General features: G+C 39.2%; 2 protein-coding genes across 3 annotated transcripts in view; both read left to right on the plus strand.

Moving 5' to 3' along the window:
- stim1a (stromal interaction molecule 1a) overlaps positions 1-7,466 on the plus strand; it is a 39,892-nt gene extending 32,426 nt beyond the window's left edge. Inside the window, exons 9-13 of one of the 2 annotated variants that reach the window (XM_007543371.2) lie at positions 678-845; positions 1,386-1,486; positions 1,584-1,816; positions 4,704-5,115; positions 6,445-7,466. In XM_007543371.2, coding sequence (XP_007543433.1) covers positions 678-845; positions 1,386-1,486; positions 1,584-1,816; positions 4,704-5,115; positions 6,445-6,952 — 1,422 coding nt within the window. In that variant the 3' untranslated portion in view covers positions 6,953-7,466. The remainder of the gene's footprint in view (positions 1-677; positions 846-1,385; positions 1,487-1,583; positions 1,817-4,703; positions 5,116-6,444) is intronic. The other variant, XM_007543372.2, reaches the window with a different exon arrangement.
- A 4,268-nt stretch (positions 7,467-11,734) lies between these two features.
- LOC103131671 (protein sel-1 homolog 3) overlaps positions 11,735-19,534 on the plus strand; it is an 18,656-nt gene continuing 10,856 nt past the window's right edge. Inside the window, exons 1-11 of the mRNA XM_007543373.2 lie at positions 11,735-12,048; positions 12,128-12,602; positions 13,212-13,338; positions 13,439-13,560; positions 16,978-17,093; positions 17,179-17,240; positions 17,315-17,444; positions 17,788-17,926; positions 18,018-18,149; positions 18,257-18,462; positions 18,559-18,738. Coding sequence (XP_007543435.2) covers positions 11,995-12,048; positions 12,128-12,602; positions 13,212-13,338; positions 13,439-13,560; positions 16,978-17,093; positions 17,179-17,240; positions 17,315-17,444; positions 17,788-17,926; positions 18,018-18,149; positions 18,257-18,462; positions 18,559-18,738 — 1,743 coding nt within the window. The 5' untranslated portion in view covers positions 11,735-11,994. The remainder of the gene's footprint in view (positions 12,049-12,127; positions 12,603-13,211; positions 13,339-13,438; positions 13,561-16,977; positions 17,094-17,178; positions 17,241-17,314; positions 17,445-17,787; positions 17,927-18,017; positions 18,150-18,256; positions 18,463-18,558; positions 18,739-19,534) is intronic.

Genomic DNA, 19,534 nt, shown 5'->3' on the forward strand with positions numbered 1-19,534 from the left:
TGGACATTTGTTCCGGATTAGTGGAGCATAAAACTAACTAAATGCTGCTTCTCCATGTTTGTTTCTGGATCTGAAAGAGTGTGATGACATTTTGATCAGTGCAGTTCTTCAGAGCGTTGCACATGGCAGTGCAGTTTATTGTCCTTCAGCGTGATGAAACAGGACCTCATTCAACACTTCTGTTATTTTAATTCTCGTCTTTGGCCAAGTGTGCAGTTCAGGCTCCTACACAACATTAAAAGAGACTTTGTGAGAGAACCCAGGATTCAGGTTTTTGTGCCTTTTACTAATCCTCTGTTGTAATATTAGCTTTTTGGAAACTGACAGATGTTTTCTTTTCCATGCACTATTTCTCCGTTAGTCGAATTATTTGTACAAAGTCATCAACCCCATGAATAAAAGCAGACCTGGCTACTGACATATTCCCCAAAAACCAGACTGGGAGAGGCTAACGTTTGGTTTAATGAGTCGCATACCAAACTTGTCACCCAACTATTCTTGGCACGTTAATTTTAATGGAATAAAATCTTATATTTATTAAAAACCTCTGTTTAATTTGCAGAAATTAGAAAATTGTACAATAGTAAACATTAGTTGTTTCCAGACAATGCTATATTGTGCTATATAGCACAATATAGCATTGTTGTGCTATATTTAATGTCTTAACCTTGTTGTAGGTGCGCATGGCTCTAAAGAAAGCTGAGAAGGAACTGGAGTCTCGGAGCGGGTGGTCTCCTCCAGAACCTCTTCAGAAGTGGTTGCAGCTCACCCACGAGGTCGAGGTGCAGTACTACAACATCAAGAAGCAAAATGCCGAACGGCAGCTCCTGGTGGCCAAAGAAGGGGTGAGCGCAACAACAGCCTCAGTAGAATTTATTGCATTTGTTTTTTAAATGATGATACACGGCAGACCAGGTCAATTGTACAGATTAGTGCCTCTAAAACAATAAAAGAATTCAAGTTTTATTCTCAGATTTTTCACCTTTTTTTCTTCAGAATTATGACTTCTGATTATTATTTGTTAATTATGTTAGCAAAATAATCACAAACATTTCTTATTATAGGATTCCTAAACCTGCACATTATACACACTGAAGGCCAACCAAAATTTATTTGGTAGATTTGAGTTTTAAGACCAGATTTGCCAGAATTGTTTTAACTGTTCAATAAATCTGATTCAGAGGAAAAAACCCAAAATTCTTTTATTTTTTCCATTGGCCCTAATCCTCTTCCATACAACTCAGACCCATTATCCTAATGGGACCAGAACCAGCAAAAATTATTTGCTGGTTCTGTTTCTTCAGTACAGATATAAGAGATAAATTTCATCTTAACATATAGTGAAAATAGAAACTAAGCACTAAGTTTTGCTTTTTGTTTCACAGGCAGAAAAGATCAAGAAAAAGAGAAACACTCTCTTTGGGACATTCCATGTGGCTCACAGCTCCTCACTGGATGATGTGGACCATAAAATCTTGGCTGCAAAGTGAGTCAGAGTGAACAACAGTACAGAAAAATTAGAGAAAATATCTTGGAGGTTGTTGTGCATCATTATATATGTGTTTTTTGTAATATTTCCTCAGACAAGCGCTTGGTGAGGTAACCGCCGCTTTGAGGGAAAGGCTGCACCGCTGGGAGAAGATTGAGATCCTCACAGGTTTTACTATCGTCAACAACCCGGGCCTTCCCTCACTGGTCTCCACCCTCAACCTCGACACCAGCTTCATGGGCGGCAGGGCCACACCGCAGCACTTCGTCATGTCTGACGACATGGACGACTTGGACGAAGGCATGATGTCTGCTGGAATCCTGCAATGTAAGGGTTCATTCGAATCTGTTCCCCAAGGTTCGGGGATTAGCAAACGACTCCCTAAACAGCCAAAGACTGTGGTGGGGAATTGAAAAGAGAAAACAAAATCAACCCACATGACAAATGGAGAAATTGCCTTTTTGCCTCAATCTCTCACTGGTGATGGAGGTGGTGTAGTAATTGTTTGTAAATAATTGTTTTCAAGACCATTGGATTTGTTAATGTACTTTAACTGTCTTGTTTTTGAAACAGTTGCAGTTTGCATGATTTTTGTACCTTTCAGAATTTTTGGTCTAATATGCTATCTATAGTGGCATATTAGGGTCAATGTAGATGGAGGAAAGAAAAGTACATTTCTGCCAAAAAACTATTGATATTTTTAGAATAAGGTCAGAAATGTTCCACAAAAAAATCTGTTTTAAAAGTTGTTCTTTTGCTAGAAATGTTTAGATTAATCTCTGGAATTTTCTAGAAATAATTTGGAAATTTCTGAGTTTCAAAAGTCAAAAATTTAACTCTTCAAGTTGAAACTTGTCCTTTTTTCTAGAGAATTTCTGAGATCTAAACATTCCTAAGTTTTTTGGTGGAAATGTTCTCTATTTCTATCTACAGTGGCCCTAACACGCTGTTGTAGATTTCCGAGCACATGTTTTATTAACCTTTTTCCGGGCGGTACTGATTTTCAGCAATTCCGATTTCACTTTAGAAATTGTAATATAGGAAGAGTAGCCATAATTTTTTTTTTTTTTTTGTTCACCAGTTTTTTTCTTAACTATTGCCATTACTGTTGACATTAGAAGCAGAGACAATGTCTCTAAGAGATGTTACCACAGTCTGGAAGCTCTCAGGTACATAGACAGGGATGTACACTGTCCGGAAAAAAAAACAAAAAAAAAAACATCTGATTGTTTTTATTTTATTTTTTATTTTTTTATTTTTTTTTGTTTCCTGGCCACTCAGAGGTCAGGGCCACTTTCAAATGGTGCATCTCTATCTTTGTTTTTGTTTTACACAATTTCTTAATGTTCTAAGTGTTAGTATTATTTAGTATTATTAATACTGAGGCCTTCTGTGACTTTTTTTTATTGAAAACTGAATTGTTTAGAAAAATATACTTCTTCATAAGAACAAGTTTTTGTGTTGATATTTTAATGTATCCTGCAGCAGTGTTCAGTCTGCCTTTGTGGCAGATTCCAGTGTAGTCATCACTCACATCCTACTTTCCATCACATTTCCGTCTATGCCGCTAACATTTTCTGTGTGATATTAGATTCTTTTAGAACACTCCTCTTACATTTCAGCCTCCCAAACCACTGCAGTGTTTTGTCATGTTATTTAAACTTTTCTAGTTACTACTTAGACAAAACATTAAGCATTAGATCATGTGTTTTAACACATGCAAGTCTTTTTATCAATATTAATTGCACTCCCTCTCTCACTCCCCTTTTTTTTTTTTTTTTTTACACACCACCTTGGTTTCTGTTTTGCTCCCAACACTTTCCCATTGGCCTCACTTTAGATGGCACACTGCAGCTGAGGCGGCGAGTCAGTGACCTGCGGCTCAGTGCTTCTGATTGCCAGTTCATAAGGAAGTATTCTGGTTGGCAAACTGCCTTTCCCTTTGACCCGTCTGTAATTCTTTTTACCTGTATGTTCTGGGCCACAGCTGAATGAACAGCCAATGCTGTTCATCAGAGAACTCTACCAATACTTCCTTAGTTCCTGCTCGCCACATGAACTCCCATCTCCATATGTGGCTTTTACCCGATTCACTCCTGTAGTTTTGTCTCAGTAACATTCAAAAAGTTTCAGTTTTACTTATTTAATATTTTTTCTTGTTTGGAAAACACGATAAATATATTCTGTAATTTTCCTCTGATGCATTATTAAGGCATTTATAAAGTTGTTGCACAGTTTGAATCGGTCTTCTTGCGGGATGTAGCTATTTATGGGACTAATTGTGATTCATTCAAATAAAAAATAGTTATTGATTAAAAAACTATTTAATTATTGATAGTTGTAAACTAATTTAGTAAATTTTACTACTAAGTTGGTAATAAAATGTACTAATTTTGAGTAAATTTGTAATTAAGTGATTTTATTTTTTTAGTATAAAGACTCAAAAAGGTTATTTACTGAAAAAAATAGCATTTTTATTTACACTCAGAGCAGTGATTAAGCCAAAACTGAATAAACAATACATCCAGTTTGCATTTTAGATTAACAAAAAAAAACCTTTGTCTCGACATAAGTTCTAACAAAAAACTCAAGTTGTTTAGTTGTAGCTTCACCTGGTTCAAATTTTGTTTAAAAAGAAAAGTCTCCTATTAGGCACCTTTTCTACCCAATTATTAATCGATTAATAAAAAAATAAATCTTTTTCTCTTTTTGCATTTTTTTTGTTCCGTAAATGCATCAAAACTAAGAACTTACTATTTTCTGTTAATGCATCAAATACAATCATGCTTTTTTTTTGCCAGTTTAATAAAAAATCTGATAAATGTAAAGGATTTATTCCCTCCCTCACTCTTTATTTCCATCCATTCGCCAGCATCCCTCCAGAAATATCTTCCAGCCCTAATAAACCTTTGAATTAAACAAAAGTCTAAAAATAATAAATGTTTAGAATTTATGTATTAATCTTGTTTGGATTACAAACTTTTTGCTTCCATCAAAGAACCTGCAGAACCATCTTCTCTCTATTTTCTGTTTTATTTGATGAATCTGCAGGTTGGACCTAAAGAAAAAAAAGAAGAAATATTTATATCGGCCAATAATGGCCTTACTGGTGCATCTCTGAGTAACATCCCAACAATCTTTTTCTCTTCTTCCCTTCTTTATCAAAATCTCTCCTGTTAGTGTTTGCTACTAATGCTGTGGCTTTTCCCTGCAGCTCCCAGTATGATGTCCCTGCGCCAACGCCACATTGACCCCCAGCTGGCTTTGGGTTCCCAGAGGTTGGTAGAGAGTTCCCTGCTTGCGGGGCAGCAGGGAGAGGGCAACCCTTACCCGTCTAAGCCTAGGCCTGCCTTCAGACAGTCTCGAAGTCATTCGTTCGGGCAACTCGAATGTCTTCCTCTGCAGACTCTCTCCTCAGCTGTGTCTCACCCGTCAGTCATCTGCTCTTTCAACCCGATCCCTCAGTCTGTGCCGTCCTTGTCCTCTTCCTCCTCCTGCTTGCCCAGCACCTTTGCTGGCGGTTTTGCCCTTCATTCCTCCCATGTACATCATGCTACTTTCCAGCCCATGGACCCAATTCCTGATTATATCTCCAAAGTTCGCTCCTCATGCAACGACAGTCTCGGGTACCCATCTCACTCTACACTACGCATGTGTGTGGTCCTTTTTATTCCTTTATTTTTCTAACTACCTGTTTTTTTTTGGGGGGGGGCGGTTTGTTAACATTTCTTTCAAGACTGTCACATTTTCAGTGTTGGGTTTTGTCACTCAGTAGTTGAAGCCATTGTGTTTACCTCTTAAAGCAGTTACTCTCTCCTGTGCTCCTGACATTCATTGCCTTCCACTATTAACAAGCGTGAAGTTCCACTACACAGGCTTCGCTCAGCATGCTGCTTTGCAGACATAGTGCAGATGAACCTAAGCATGGAATTAGGGCTGGGCGATAGATCGGTTTTTATCGATTATTCTATTAAAATAGGCTTTTGAAGATTATATTTTTGGAAAATCTTTAATTTTTTTCACCAATGGGCTCTTGTGTCAGCACAGCCAAGTCTGCAATCTTGTTTGACAAACATACTTCTGTTAATTTTTACTTTAGGACCTATGAGGACCAGGCTACTTCTTTCTCCTTAATTACAAGAATAAAGTCATATGATTATGAAAAGAACACAGTCGTAATCTTTTGAAGATGAAACAGTAATTTTATGAGAACCCAACATTAAAAATAAAAAATTCAAATGGTAATTTGGTATTAGATTTACAGATAAGGAAATACTTAATCTTTTAACACGTCGGCGTCAGATTATTGTCATGCAAACAAGTCTATTTCGAATAAAGATCTACAGAAACTGATCAGATCTTGCTTACAGAATGAATTTTTCTCATTAAAATTACTTTTTTTGTTAGTTTTAAGACGTTCTGGTAAAATTGTGCCTTTATTCTGCTAATATTGAGGTTATTCTTGTAAATACACCACAATTCTCAAAGCCTGGGCCTAATGCGCTGTTGTAGGGATGATTTACATAAAAATCACCTTTTGAAAATATTTTGTCATTTGTAATTTTCTTCTTTGAAAATATAATCTGGTAAGAAAAAAAAAAAGATGGATGCACCGATTACAGTTTTCTGCCCAGTCACCGGTCTTGTCTGAAATGTTGCTAGAAATAGCCACAATCCTCTCTCATAGTAGAGCAATAGAGGATAGTGGCTGATTTTTAGACCTGCTTTATGATCAGCTTCACATTTAAGTATCAACCAATCACCGATCTCCCAAAATTAAGAAAATCGAGGCCAATTTATTGGTGCATCTCTAAAAAAGATTTTATTTTTAAGCCATTTCGCCCAGCCCTACCTGGAATACATGCATACATTATGAAACCTTTGCATATTTCAAATCCTCCTGTCCCCCCCCACCCACCTCTAATTTTTGTATTTTACATTGGGCCCCCCTGCAGGGAATTGAACCGCTCCGACTCCGACTCCTCTTTGTCCCTCTCACAAGTTGGCGATCGGCTCTCGGCCTACAGTTCCAAAAGCCACCCGATTAAGCCCACCTCTCTGATGTACGGCCTCTCCGGCCGGGCGGACGACACCATCTCCCTGCACTCCAACGGAGGGAACCGGATTTATGACAGCAGCACCGCGGAGAACGTCTCCGGAAGCCCTATCCTCATGAAGGAGATCCACCACATGGAGAAGTCGCCCAGCCTGGGAGAGATCAACAGCTTCTCTGAGTCTTCCCGATCTTTCAGCCCCAACTCGACCGAGCCGGATACGCCGTCTCCGACGGGTGGCCAGGCGGGAGCGGTGGCTGCGGGGGGTAAGGGCAGCACTCGCATCCCACAGCTGTCCTCCAAGAAGAGTCCTCTGGAGGAGGACAGCTGCTCTACGGGAGAAGATACAGATTCTGCCGTCATCCGCAAGAAACATCCCTTCAAAATCTTCAAGAAGCAGAAGAAATGAGCAACATGAACCAAAAGGCTGTCAAAGCTGCTTGACTGTATTTCTCTATTTGTCTTTCTTCTTCTTTTTTTTTCTTCTTCTTCTCCTTCTCCTTTTTCTTCTTCTTTTTGTAATATCTTGGGTTTAATTACAGTCAAAAAGATGGCACAATTTGCCGACGTTGCATTTTACGTGTATGTTCCGACGCCTGCATTGGACTGTGTGAGCAACCCACCGTCTGGCTTCCACTGCTCAATGGTCCAGCATTTGAAGCGGAGCGCGGCGGGGTAGGTCTGTACAGTGGAATGTAAAGTATTATTTATTCCTGCAAGAAGTTTTTTTTTCCCCCTCATTCTACAATCTGACATTTTTGCATGTCTTCACTTTTGTTTGACTGATATGCTCTTAGTGTTTGCTCGGTTCGTGTTGTTATCCAGCGTAGAAAACACTCGATGTTACTTTAATTACTACCTAGCTGTCTAACCTACGAATTCAAATGAATGCACACTGTTTATTGTGTTTCGTTCCTCTTTTTTTTTTTAACTGGCAAGTACAGATTTTTCGGTCATTTGTTGTCAAGAAGGGTGAATATATACATTTAGGGGAACTTGAAACACAATAGGATAAAATGAGAAGTTTGGCTACACCAAAATGTTACTATTTAGACACAGTGTAACAGTAAAGACTTGTAGATGGAATTCACAAGAAGAACATCTGCTAATGTTATAAAACGTCAATCACATTTTAGGGTAAGGGCATTTCTTTTTTAATGTTAAATACTTGTTCAATCTGTACAATTTTGGAAAGGTGCAGGATCTCTGTTCTTTTTCTTGCTTTAAAGTCCAGCTTTATTAAACGATAACCACAGATTTAAAAAAAAAAAGTATTCAATTAATTGAAACCTCCATATGCATCTCATATAAATTAAATTAATATTGAAAAGTAAATCCAAAACATTTAGTTCAAGAAGTGATACGTTCTAAAGGGGGATCATTTTGAGCAATTTGTTTCTGTTAATTTCAGCATTATTGTTTCCAGCTAGTGAAAATCCTAAATTCTGTATTTGAGAACATAATGTCTGCATATTACATTTGATAAATGTAACAATTAAAACAGAAATGTTACATCATGGCCAACACGATTAAGAGGAAGAATGTTCAAGATATGTTCTTTTTTTTTTTTCTCCACCATTTTGTCATTGACCCCACCCAAATGTAGGGTGGAGCCACAAAAGCTAATTGCTGGCTGCTCTCAGTGCTTTATCAAAGCCTGCCAGTGGAAGGTTGAGTGAAAGAAAAAAATGTGGCACCAAATGATGCATAAACAATTTATTTACTTCAAGCTAAAACCCTTTTTGCATCTGGTTCAGGAATTACATAACGCAAGAAATGCACCAGCTGCAACCTGGGACCTGGTTTTGTATGCAAGTAATCTTAGCTTCACAATCTTTAGCAAGATTGCTTCACAATATAGTAACTAGTAGTTATAGTTACTAGGGATAACTAGTAATTATCCCTAGTAACTAGTTCTTATCCTTTATAACTAGTTATCCTAGTACCTCTAGGATAACTAGTAGTTATCCCTTACTAGTAGTTATCCCTTACTAGTGGAGCCTTTTTTATTTTTTTTCCATTTGTTACAGTCAGGACTTTGAAGCATTCATTTAGATAAATCAATCACATCCAATTTATGGTCTTTATAAAACTTTGATGCAATTGATCTTTTTACATACAAGGGAACCTTTGTGTTCGTGTGTTTCTGGTACATCCGTAAATCTGACGCACAGCCGACATCTGCAGTCAGCAATGGACGACGAACCCACTTTTCTTGGCCCTCTCTGGGCTAACATTTGCTTTCAAAAACTGATCTGATGGAACGAGAAGAGACTGTTGTGCTAGAAGGAGTTAGCCTAACAGTGAAGCTGTTCAAGCCAAAAATAGCTTCTCAGTGCTAAACATGTAGCAACAGCACTGACATCACCAGTGCCAACATCGATGACCACAGTCCACATTTGTGAAGAAGTTCCACGAGTGAAACACTGGAAAGTAGAACAACACTTTGTACCAGTTCAGATCAAAAACAATTGTTATTGAGCTGTCTATTTATTTATTCAATAATTACAATAATTAATTAATTACAGACTCTGCAATTAACTATTAAAAATTTTAATCAAGTCCCACCACTAGTTGGGACTCGAGTTGCATATCGCACTCTGAAGCATATCGTTCAGAGTGCTATATGCTTGAATGTCACACTGAACAGCCAGCTTTGTAAGCAACAATACTTTATTAACGCCTCCTACACAACTGACATTCCTGTGAGTTTTCAGGCCATAGCATTTGTTGTGCTATAAAGAAATACTTGTAGTCAAATTTCTTGAGAAGCTGGATTTAGGGTTTTCATCAGCTATGATTTATAATCATTAAAAAAAAAAAAAAACAGTTTGAAGAACCAATTGAAATATAGCAGTGTGTGGATGAATTTAATGAACCGATTCGGCTCTGCTTTGTAACAGACAGATGAAGGTGATCAGATCAGATCTCACATTTTTTTTCAGTTCTATTAGAAAGGCAAAACTTTAAACTGCTTCTGCTCTTTTCTGTCTTACTGGTCCACCTTTTTTCCCACTTTAGTTCAATGTAACAAAAAAGTAAGTAGTAATAGTTGTTGGTAAGGGCTACTATTACAATGATATGCATTTGCTTAGCTGAAGAAAAAAAAATGTTACCATTTAAGATGACTTTTTATAAAAGACTACAAGGTGTGGAGGCAAAACAGCCAATTGTGTAAAAGTGCCAAATCTCTGATTTCGTCAGAGGCCTTCATATTTCTGTTGTGTTCGATCCTTTTGACCCCTTTTACCCAGAATCCAGAGCTCCAGGATGTGCGCCGTGCCTGCACGTTCCGAGTTTAGATGCTGAATGTTCCAGGGTATCATTACTGTAACAGTACCGTAGGTACAACGTGTTTACATTTGTTACAGATGAGTTCAATTCTCAGATTATTTACAACACAGAATGTTGTGTCAGTTTTAAATGCAAGTCGCTTGGTTTTAAGCACAGAGCTATGCATCAGTAGTTGTAGTTGGTTTCTGACTTAGTGAGGGCGCCGGTTATTTATAGGGCGCTCCTGTTAAATGATCAACCAAAAAGTGCTGCAGAAGACGGTTCATCCCTCCCAGCCTCGGCCTCGTAATGTAACCGGTGGTTTGAATGCAGAAGACATGTTTCATTTATGTATTTCAGAGACCAGATTAAAAAAAATTCTTACTGGTACTTCTTAGTGTCTTTTCTACCTTTCTCCTTTTTGTTTTGTTTAGTTTTGTTTAGTTTTTTTTTTCCCTCTGCACGACATTTGTAAATTGAAAATGCCATCTGAGTGCGCGCGGGTGTGTGTTCGGGTGTCTGTCTCATCCCAGTATATTGCACTGTAATGTTGATGCATGTCAACTACCATAACAAAACCTATATTGGGTTAAAAGAATGGATTAGCTTCAGCTCTAACCTTGCTACCTGACTTTAATTCTCATTTTTGAGCTTATATTTATGAATACATGCAGTATATTTGTACAGAGAAAAATGATAATTTTGCATCTGTGGTGATCTAGGCTTTGATGGCACTCTTGCATGATAGCAATAAACTATTTTGAATGAAAACAAACTGGGTTTTACTCGTTTGTAATCTGAACTCAGACTTTTTTCCATTTTTCTTCAGGAATAAACAACTTCTCAGTCCAACATTACTAAGAACCGTTGTAAACGGCCTAATGTGAAGCACTGTGACAATGTGTAGAAGGCAGAATGTATTTTTAAATAGACAGAGGCCACTTTCAAGGTGTCAAATTGTCAAGTCAAATTTCTTTTAGGTCATGTTTGATATATACAAGGTGCAAGCGTATATATCAAACATACATATATATACACCTTCAGTATTTTTCAGACCTTGCGCCTGAAAAATACTATCCCCCCTTAAGAATTATCATTTTAACTTGTAGAAAACTTGAGCGAATTGTATTTCAAACATACTGTACATTGACTTACAAAATTATTTTATACCACTTGAGAATTTTTGTCATGTTTATAGACACAAATTCAATTTTTTTTTATTTTTGATTTTCACACAACACCAAAAACAGAAGGGGATTGTAATAATAAACACAACCAACAAATGACAAAAAATGCAGATGGCATTGTGAAATATGTGGACAATCAAAACAGAAAATTAGCAAATAAAACTAAATTAAAAAAAAGTCCACAAAAAAGACAATCTAAATAAATATTAATACTATTTAGTTATTTAGATTGTCTTTTTTGTAAGATTACAAAAATGAGATCATATAAGAGATTACTCTTACATGGCACATGGATATGTTAATATGTTAAACATGATGTTTGTACATCCCTCAGCAGTGGGATTCTTGAACTTCATGCAGAACTACTATCTGTTTTGTTTGATTTTCTCACCAGAGCCGTTTCCCCCTGCAGTTCCTCCACGGTTACCTCAAGTCGTCTAAACCATTTCTCTGATCAGTGCTCCGCTTCAGTGACCTGTCAGTTGAGGTAGGCATCCATATTTTGGTAGGTTTGTGCTATAGAGGTTGAAACAACTTGATTCATTTTATCAGATATTAAGTCACCAAAATAAGCCAAGACTTTCCAGTAGATATGAATGAAACATCTGTCTGGATCCAGATCTTGAGGAAGGACAAATATCATCACAGTTATCAGGTCTTTACTTGTAAAATAGTTAAAATGTAATTTGCTTCCAGTTCATAAGCACTCATTGCTTTGTCTCAGTCTGTCATGTAAAAGGCCTGTAGCTGTAAACTAAATGTGGAAACATGTTAGGGGTGTGAATACTTTGCGGGCTCTGTGGAGAAGCTCTAGTTGTATCTTCTTCAGATACAACTCCTCCCTACTCACCCACACGGTTCAGGTAGTAATTGGGTGGAACTGTGTGCTGTTAAATATTTACCTGTGTTTTAGAGCAGCCAATGTGGAACAGGATTAGATCCGGCTTTTTAGTTTCTCTGCAGCAGAAGGTTACTGCCAGCGCTGTGAAACATGGCCTTTCATTCATTGTGCAAATGCATCTGCCAGTTCTTTCTCGGCATGCAGGTAGGAGCATGTTTATCTCAAGCATCTCTGTCTTCTTCCCTTTCGTCAGGTGTGTAACTGTGCCTGTGCCGTTCTTCAGATTGTTTGCTGTCTGGACCAGGTGAAGCTCCTGAATCCTCCAGAGGAAGCTCTCCCTGACCACCTCCTGAGAGTTTTCTACTCTTGCGATGGGGCAGCTACCGTACAGGTGGACTGTGTTGTGTCGTTTGAAACGGGCTCAGTCTCCACAGTCTGTATCAGACGGTGGAATTGTGTCCCCGGCGACCCTGTAATAAGGACTGTGAAGCTGAATCTGCCAGACTGGTTGGTTTACCAAGCAGACGGAATTGTTCCGGAGTCCCACAGGGTGCTGAGTTGTTTTCTCCGAGCCTCTGTCAGATACAGTGGTTCTGATGATGCTAAAAGGTTCAAGAGTTCTCAGGATGTGGCATTCTTGCTGCCCAAGCCCTTCTTCAGTCGCCCTATCAAGCAGCATCGTCTCTGCACTGCGTGGGGTAGAGAGATGTTACAATTAACTCAGCGGTTTTTACAGAAAAAGTGTCCTTTAGAGCAAGGTAAGGTTGACCAGTGAAACTATTTTAGATGTTAACTTTTTTATTCAAAGGGAGCGTATTATTTATTGATAGTGGCATTTTATAGCACTATCAAGTTAACTCAAGTTTTAAAAAAATGACAAACATGACTTACAAAAATTGACTTCACAATATGACGCCTTGAAATTGAGCCGCTGTCTCTTTAAGGAACTCTTACTCTTTCTGACACTCCACCTTCAGGAAGTCATCACAACATGAGGATGTTGTTTACAACCTCCCTTAGGAGCGTTGGACTTAGAAGTAGTTTGCATGATGACCCCAGCAGACGTGCAGCTCCACCAGCTGTTTGCTAATTGCTGCTGCCGCTAGTCTAGAGGAGCTGAGTGGGGAGGGGGTGCTTTGTGAGCTGGGAGGTTGGTCTGACTTTCTCAAACATGCATGAAAGAGTCAAAGCAATACTCCATCTATGCTTCTGATGAGGGGATAACATAATATAAAGCTAAATTAATAATAATGAAATTAATACTGGCAGCATTGTGGAAGTTACTTGAAACATTAACCTGTTTTAAATGGCAGCTGTTGCATATAAAAACTAATTTTTATCCAACTAAAACTTCTTGTTACCCTTAGAAACCATCCATCTTCTGTCTGCGATCTATGCTTCAACTGGAGAAAGTTTTGGAATAACAAAGACCCTGGACCCGTACAGGAACGAGCTGCTGGAGCACCTCCGCGTTAAAGCCATCCCTTTTCCTTGGTATGACAGTAAAGTTACTGCCCAGTTAATTATTCGGTGGATGGAATATGTTACCTATGGTTATCTTTGCACTGATCACTGTATTATTTTTTTTTCCTAGGTGTGAACTTTCTGTGTGGGTATTTGTTAGCAGGTATTGCAAGCAGAGATTGTGTGGACTGTTTCATCACATTGATTCCCATAACAATTATGCCACACCAGCACTTTTTCTAACAAACTCAGGTATCAATAACTTTTCTACATTCTCATATATTCTCAAAAAGCTACAATTTGATGTTGAAAGAGAGGCATCTTTACTGATGTCACACCCTTCCTCATGACCATGTGTGGAATCACCATTTACAGCTTTTCAATAGAATTTGTGCCCATTTTTCCTGAACCCAAGATTCCAAAAGTTTAAAGCAGACTTTAATGCTCAAATATTAAAATATTTTAACATTTAATATTAAAATATTAAATGTCCTTTATTTGTCTCCAATAAAGGACATTACCTTGATGGAAATATTTATTTAAAAATTCAGTTTTTAAGCCAAATCATTTATTTTATTGACTGGAATGAACACACCACTTGCAGCCTCTTAGTTAATCTCTGAAGTAACATGTTTAACTTTGAAATCTAATCTTACAATCATACTTTTTTTTTAATGAAATCATAGATTGTTTTCTGAAGTTTTTATTGCTACTTTCCAGGGATTTTTGATTCAGATCCCCAATTTTTCAACCTTTTTGGTTGCCAATCAGGTTGACGATTTCTGGAGTGCTATGCTATGACACAACATAGCACTTCAGAAATCATGAACACCAAATTATTTTTCCACCTTGCATCATATAGTTTTCTTTTTTTTTCTTTTTTAAGTCTTGCCACTTTCTCAAAGTAACAAAAAATAAACAAAATTAAAGCTGCAAGCAGCCTCCAACGGCCCTCGCAGCTCAGCGCCGCTCTGGCCTAATTGGCCACCAGAGGGATTCCAGCACCGCCGCCCACCACCACCGCTGACGCTCAGCTTCCGCACCCGTCCACCAGGCGATATGCATCGATACAGTCTGCAGCACTCCCTGACGATGCACAAAAAAATCTGGTGCAGATTGGACGATGTAGCGAGGAGATACAGCTGTTTGTTTGATTAACCTAGGGGGAGCAGTGGAGTCAAATTACAATTCAATGGTGTTGGGCTCTTTAGCGGTAAATAAAGGTCATGCGTTTGGTGCCAATCACACCAATCGGATTGGTGCCAATCGGATGTTCCATGTGTGATTTAGAGACAATTGTATGCATATGGCGAGGGACTGCAACTCACCATTTGGCCACGCCCACACGGTTCAGCCAGCATTGACAGAGTTCATCATCATGTCATTTTATGTCAGTTTGCACAGTATTCAACCTATTTGAATCATAGAGTAAAAGTAAGACATCCAGCAGAAAAAACAGGTAACTTCCTGTTGGAGGGGGGCGGGGCTAAGGTGCATCCAACGCATAGGGGCGCAGCAACAGAGGGGGTGCCAAAACCCTGTCTGGAGGGGGCCGATTATGTTTTCCCATACACTTCAGCACGCCTTACGCTCCTTCACCTCACGCACATAATGAGGTAAATCTAGCACGAGTTTCACCCTTAATGTATCCTCGCCTCGGGGGGGTGGGGGTGGGGGTGTGTTTTCTACGCACGACGGGGGCGCTGATTTATGTTTTCGCATCCACCTGAATAATATGCAGTTGCGACACTGACATCAGTTGACCATGTGAATGTGATCAGGGCTGGTCTGTAATGAGACATGGAAAGTGTGATGCAGCTCTGATCTGGCCCGTGTAACTTATTGCACCCTCATGTTTCATGGAGAAAAGTCAAAGTTTGACACTTAGCCACGCCCATATGCTTTGATGTATGAGAATTCTTTTGATAACTTTTCACCTTCAATGTCTCAAGAGTTTGCTGAGTGAGTTTGAAGTCTGTATCTCAAAAGTTGTAGGAGTTCGATCAGATGCAACGTGTATAAAAAAGAGGAAATAGCAGTTTTGATCCAAAATGACTTCCTGTTGGGTTTGGACCATGGCTCCAAGAGACTTTTTTGTACATCTTGACAAGATACACATCTGTACCAAGTTTCATAATTCTGAGATCAAGCATAGCTTGGGGCTGATCATTTAAAATATTCTAGGGGGTGCTGTTGAGACATTAGGCCATGCCCACCAAATATTGCACTGGATTCCTGTCCAGGGTTGGATCATGAACAATCCCAGTGAGTTTGGTGCAGCTGGACTCAAAATTGTAGAATTCAGAGCCAAACGTATGGCAACGGCGTTACAGGTCACTTCATCACGGCGCCACACCAACCTGCTGCATTGAAACCAGCTGGGGTTGGAATCCACTACACACCAACATGTCTTCTGTCTGTGGACACAGTTTCATGTTGATTAGGTCAAAGGGGTCAGATAGCATCTGTTGACAGTAAAACATGACACTTCCTGTTCTCAGGGGGCGTGGTTTAGTGACGTCAAAATGTGACCATTGCGTCTTGTAGGGCACCTAAAGGTGATCAATCACTGAAAGTTTGGTGCCACTCTGAGTTTTTGTTTAGGAAATATAACAGTTTCATGTTTCTTGGCAAGTAGGTGAACTTTGACCCCAGGTATCACCCCTTCAGCATGCACGAATAGTCCCCGTTTTGATAACTTTTAATTGGCCATGCCTTATGAACAATCTGACCAAGTTTGAAGCCGATCGATGAAAATCCCTAGGAGAAGTTCGATCAAATGCAAAGGCTGTAAACAGTCAAAATGGGGTCAAAATCGAAACTTCAATCCAAAATGGCCAACTTTCTGTTTGACTTGCACTGACATTAACTGTATTTTCTGTGTGTCTAGGGAGCTCTACAAGTGTACCAAGTTTCATGTCTCTACGATAAACTAAGGTGGAGGGTGTTTTAAAATTTTCTAGGGGGCGCCATTGAGCCGTTTCTTTTGCGATTTTTGCGTCAACCATAAGATATGTAAATTTTACACAGGATTTATGTGTCTGCCAAGTTTGGTGAGTTTTTGAAGATGATAAAGCCCCCAAAAAGCCAATTAATTTGTGCCAAGAAAAATAAAAATAAGAAACATTTGAAAAACAATAGACCTTCGCAGCGCTTTCGCTGCTTGGGCCTAATAAAAATGTATGTGTCTTTGCAATGCTAACATTGCTAGATGAAATCATATAGGGCCACCTGTGATTTCAACTTTGTCCCTTTTCCTCTGAGATTTAATTTGTTCTGTAAATATTTACTTTCCTAAATTATTTCTGACTTTGGGTGCTTTAAATTATTCATTTAAATCAGTATTTTAAACAAATAATGATTCTGGTTCTAGTTTGGTACAATTTACACCCAACAAACGTTTATGTACTGATAAAACCTTCCAATAATTTGACACTCGTATTTAGCATCTGTAAACATTTTTTACCTTTGTCATAGTTTGTAGTCCAGCTCTTTTGATTGAAAATTTGAAATGTGTTTGGAATATTTTGCTGGAAATTCAACACATAAAGATCCACTCTCTTTTATTACTATACTCTGTTAAAGAAAGCTCCAGGTAGAGGAATAAATAACAGTTTTAATTGAAATAATATGAACCAACATTCCAACTGGGTTTCATTCTGATGACAGGTCGGCTGCACATTCAGATAAGTGGAGCATCTGAGGAATCCTCTGCGTTTCTCTCCTCGTTCACCGTGCCTTTAAACAAGTGGTGCCAACTCACGTTGATCTTACAGGGAAAAACTGTGAGTGATGTCATGTTGACGCAGCATATTCTTCAATATTTGCATAAGGATAACAATGGAACTAAGGCTGCCATTGTCTTTATAGGTCACTGTCTCCTTGGCGTTTATGGACATCGAGGAAAGAACGGTTAAATCTTCAGAGTACTTGTAGGTCTACTTTATAATTTAATGACAAACTTATTATGTGATTCTGCTCATCTTTAACTTTTTTTAATACACAGGTTGAGACATTCTGCCATGTTTGATGACACAGAGGGGTATTTTGTGATTGGTGGAGGGAAATTCATCCGAGGCCTGGAGGGTTATTTTGGACCAGTGGTGTACTACCGCAACAGAGTTCCTCACAGCCTGGTAAATATGCTCTTACAAATTCGTCTCATAAACAAAATGTTTTTTTACATATTTGTTAAAAGTGTCACCATGTTGTGACAGTATAATATGAGACAGATAATCTGTGAAAAAATCAAGCTCTTCCTCTTCCTCCTCGGTCGGAAACAACCAATCAGAGTCAAGAGGAGGTGGGTCTTAGTGCTGTCAATCAGGCTCCTGACTGACAGCGCTACACAGAATTACATAATTACACTTGCTGACATAATGCAAGTTAATTTTTCAGTTATATTGTCATACAGTAGCTTTAACTTAACAGTGAAAGTTTTAAATCTAAGCTCTTCTCCCTCGTTTTTTACATCCACAGTCTGAAAGTCCACAGTCTGCTCCAGATGTTATAAAAAACATAAACCTGACTGGATGGCTGCAGAACTGCCAAGAATTTATTTTTGACATCACTCTCAAGATCAGTGGTTTCACCCTCAAAGCCAAACACCAGAGAAAAGGTGGTAGTGTGTCTTTTTGTCCACCAGATGGCGGTAAACTCTCAGTGGAAGAAAACCTGTGAAGTCACCAAAATATTGACTGTTTTTGTAGGGACTTGTTTGGATGTTTTCCACGACCAGATGGGAAGGGGTACTTCAAATCCCCAGTGTGAGCTTTGGGAGGAGGCAGCAGCTCACAGAAAACTGGCCACAAAACTAGCCAAGTTTCTGGTTTTTAAACATGGTAATAAATGAATTACATAGTGCAAATCTGTCTGACTAGACAGCTTGAGAGCTGTGATGATCTCTTGATTCACTGATTGATATTGATGAGCCATCAAACACCTGCAGGAGGAACGGCAGTCAGCCCGTCTGCTGTGGGAAGAGCTCTCTACTCCTTCTCTGTTCAGAAGATGAGTCAAATGGGCAGCAGTGCAGCGGTCAGCAAAGTCTTACCTCTGCTGCTCCAAGCTGGCTGCCTTTCTGATAACCACGCTCTGCACATGTCATCTGTGCTCTACAGCTCTGGTCTGGGAGTCCACAAAAACCCCATTAAGGTGTTTTATTAATTTCTTTTATTCTAGCAGAGGTTGTTTTTCTCTACCTGGCATTAACTTGTTCAGTTTATTGTCATGTTTCTGTGTTGGTCACAGGCCTGGCTGCTTGTCCTGCTGGCTGCACAAAGGGATGATCGGCTGGCGCTTCTCCATCTCGGTCATGTCCATCAGCGGGGGCTACATGGTCTGCCCAAAGACCCAGATCTGGCTTATGCCTATTATGCAAATATTGCAAAACAGACGACTTTAGACCGTCATAATCCCACACCACAGCAGGTAATGGATGTGTAGGATGTTGGAAAGTAGAAACTTTCCCTTGAGGGAAAACTCTCATCTCTGTTCTTCTATACTGTGCAGTGGTGTCCAAAGTCGGTCCTCAAGGGCCGGCATCCTGCATGTTTTGGTTCTCTTAATGCACCTGGATAAAACGATGGCTCAGTAGAAGGCCAAGTCAAGAAGAACATTGACTTGCTGAAAAGGTTGTTACAACCACCAGTGAGAGAACTAAAACATGCAGGATGCCGGCCCTTGAGGACCGACTTTGAGCACCACTGATATAGTGCAAAAGTTTTTATATTAAATTATACTGTAAAGTATTTTCGGTATGTCTCTCTCAGATTTGGTGGTTCTTGCAGGAAAGACGGTGAGATTTTGCATAGACAAGCCTCACCGTCTTTCACCCTTCAACTAATTAAATTTCAAGCAGTTATCAAAAGCAGGTAACTTAGTCACTCAGTCCTCAGCAGCCCAAGCCCTCACCTTAATAAAATAATGAATGACGTAATTTTTTGCCAAACATGATTTGTTTTTTATCTAAATCATCTTTTGGCAAAAGATGACCCATAGGCCAGTATTTTAAGAAGGTGACTAAAATACCTCCACTGCACATGCATACAAGCAGAAGTATACCGATATCTAACCAATACCTGCATACTGTCCCCTGAGTCAGGGCTTAAAGAGTTCCGGCCGGGGGCCGGATTTCCGGCTTTTGACCAAACGGTCCGCCTCAGCCAAACGGTAGTCTCCGGGACCCTTCTAGACCTGAACGTGTCGGCGGCGACACATCTAAATT

The sequence above is a fragment of the Poecilia formosa genome, unplaced genomic scaffold (genome assembly GCF_000485575.1).
Source record: "Poecilia formosa unplaced genomic scaffold, Poecilia_formosa-5.1.2 Scaffold807, whole genome shotgun sequence".
NCBI classification, from domain to species: domain Eukaryota; kingdom Metazoa; phylum Chordata; class Actinopteri; order Cyprinodontiformes; family Poeciliidae; genus Poecilia; species Poecilia formosa.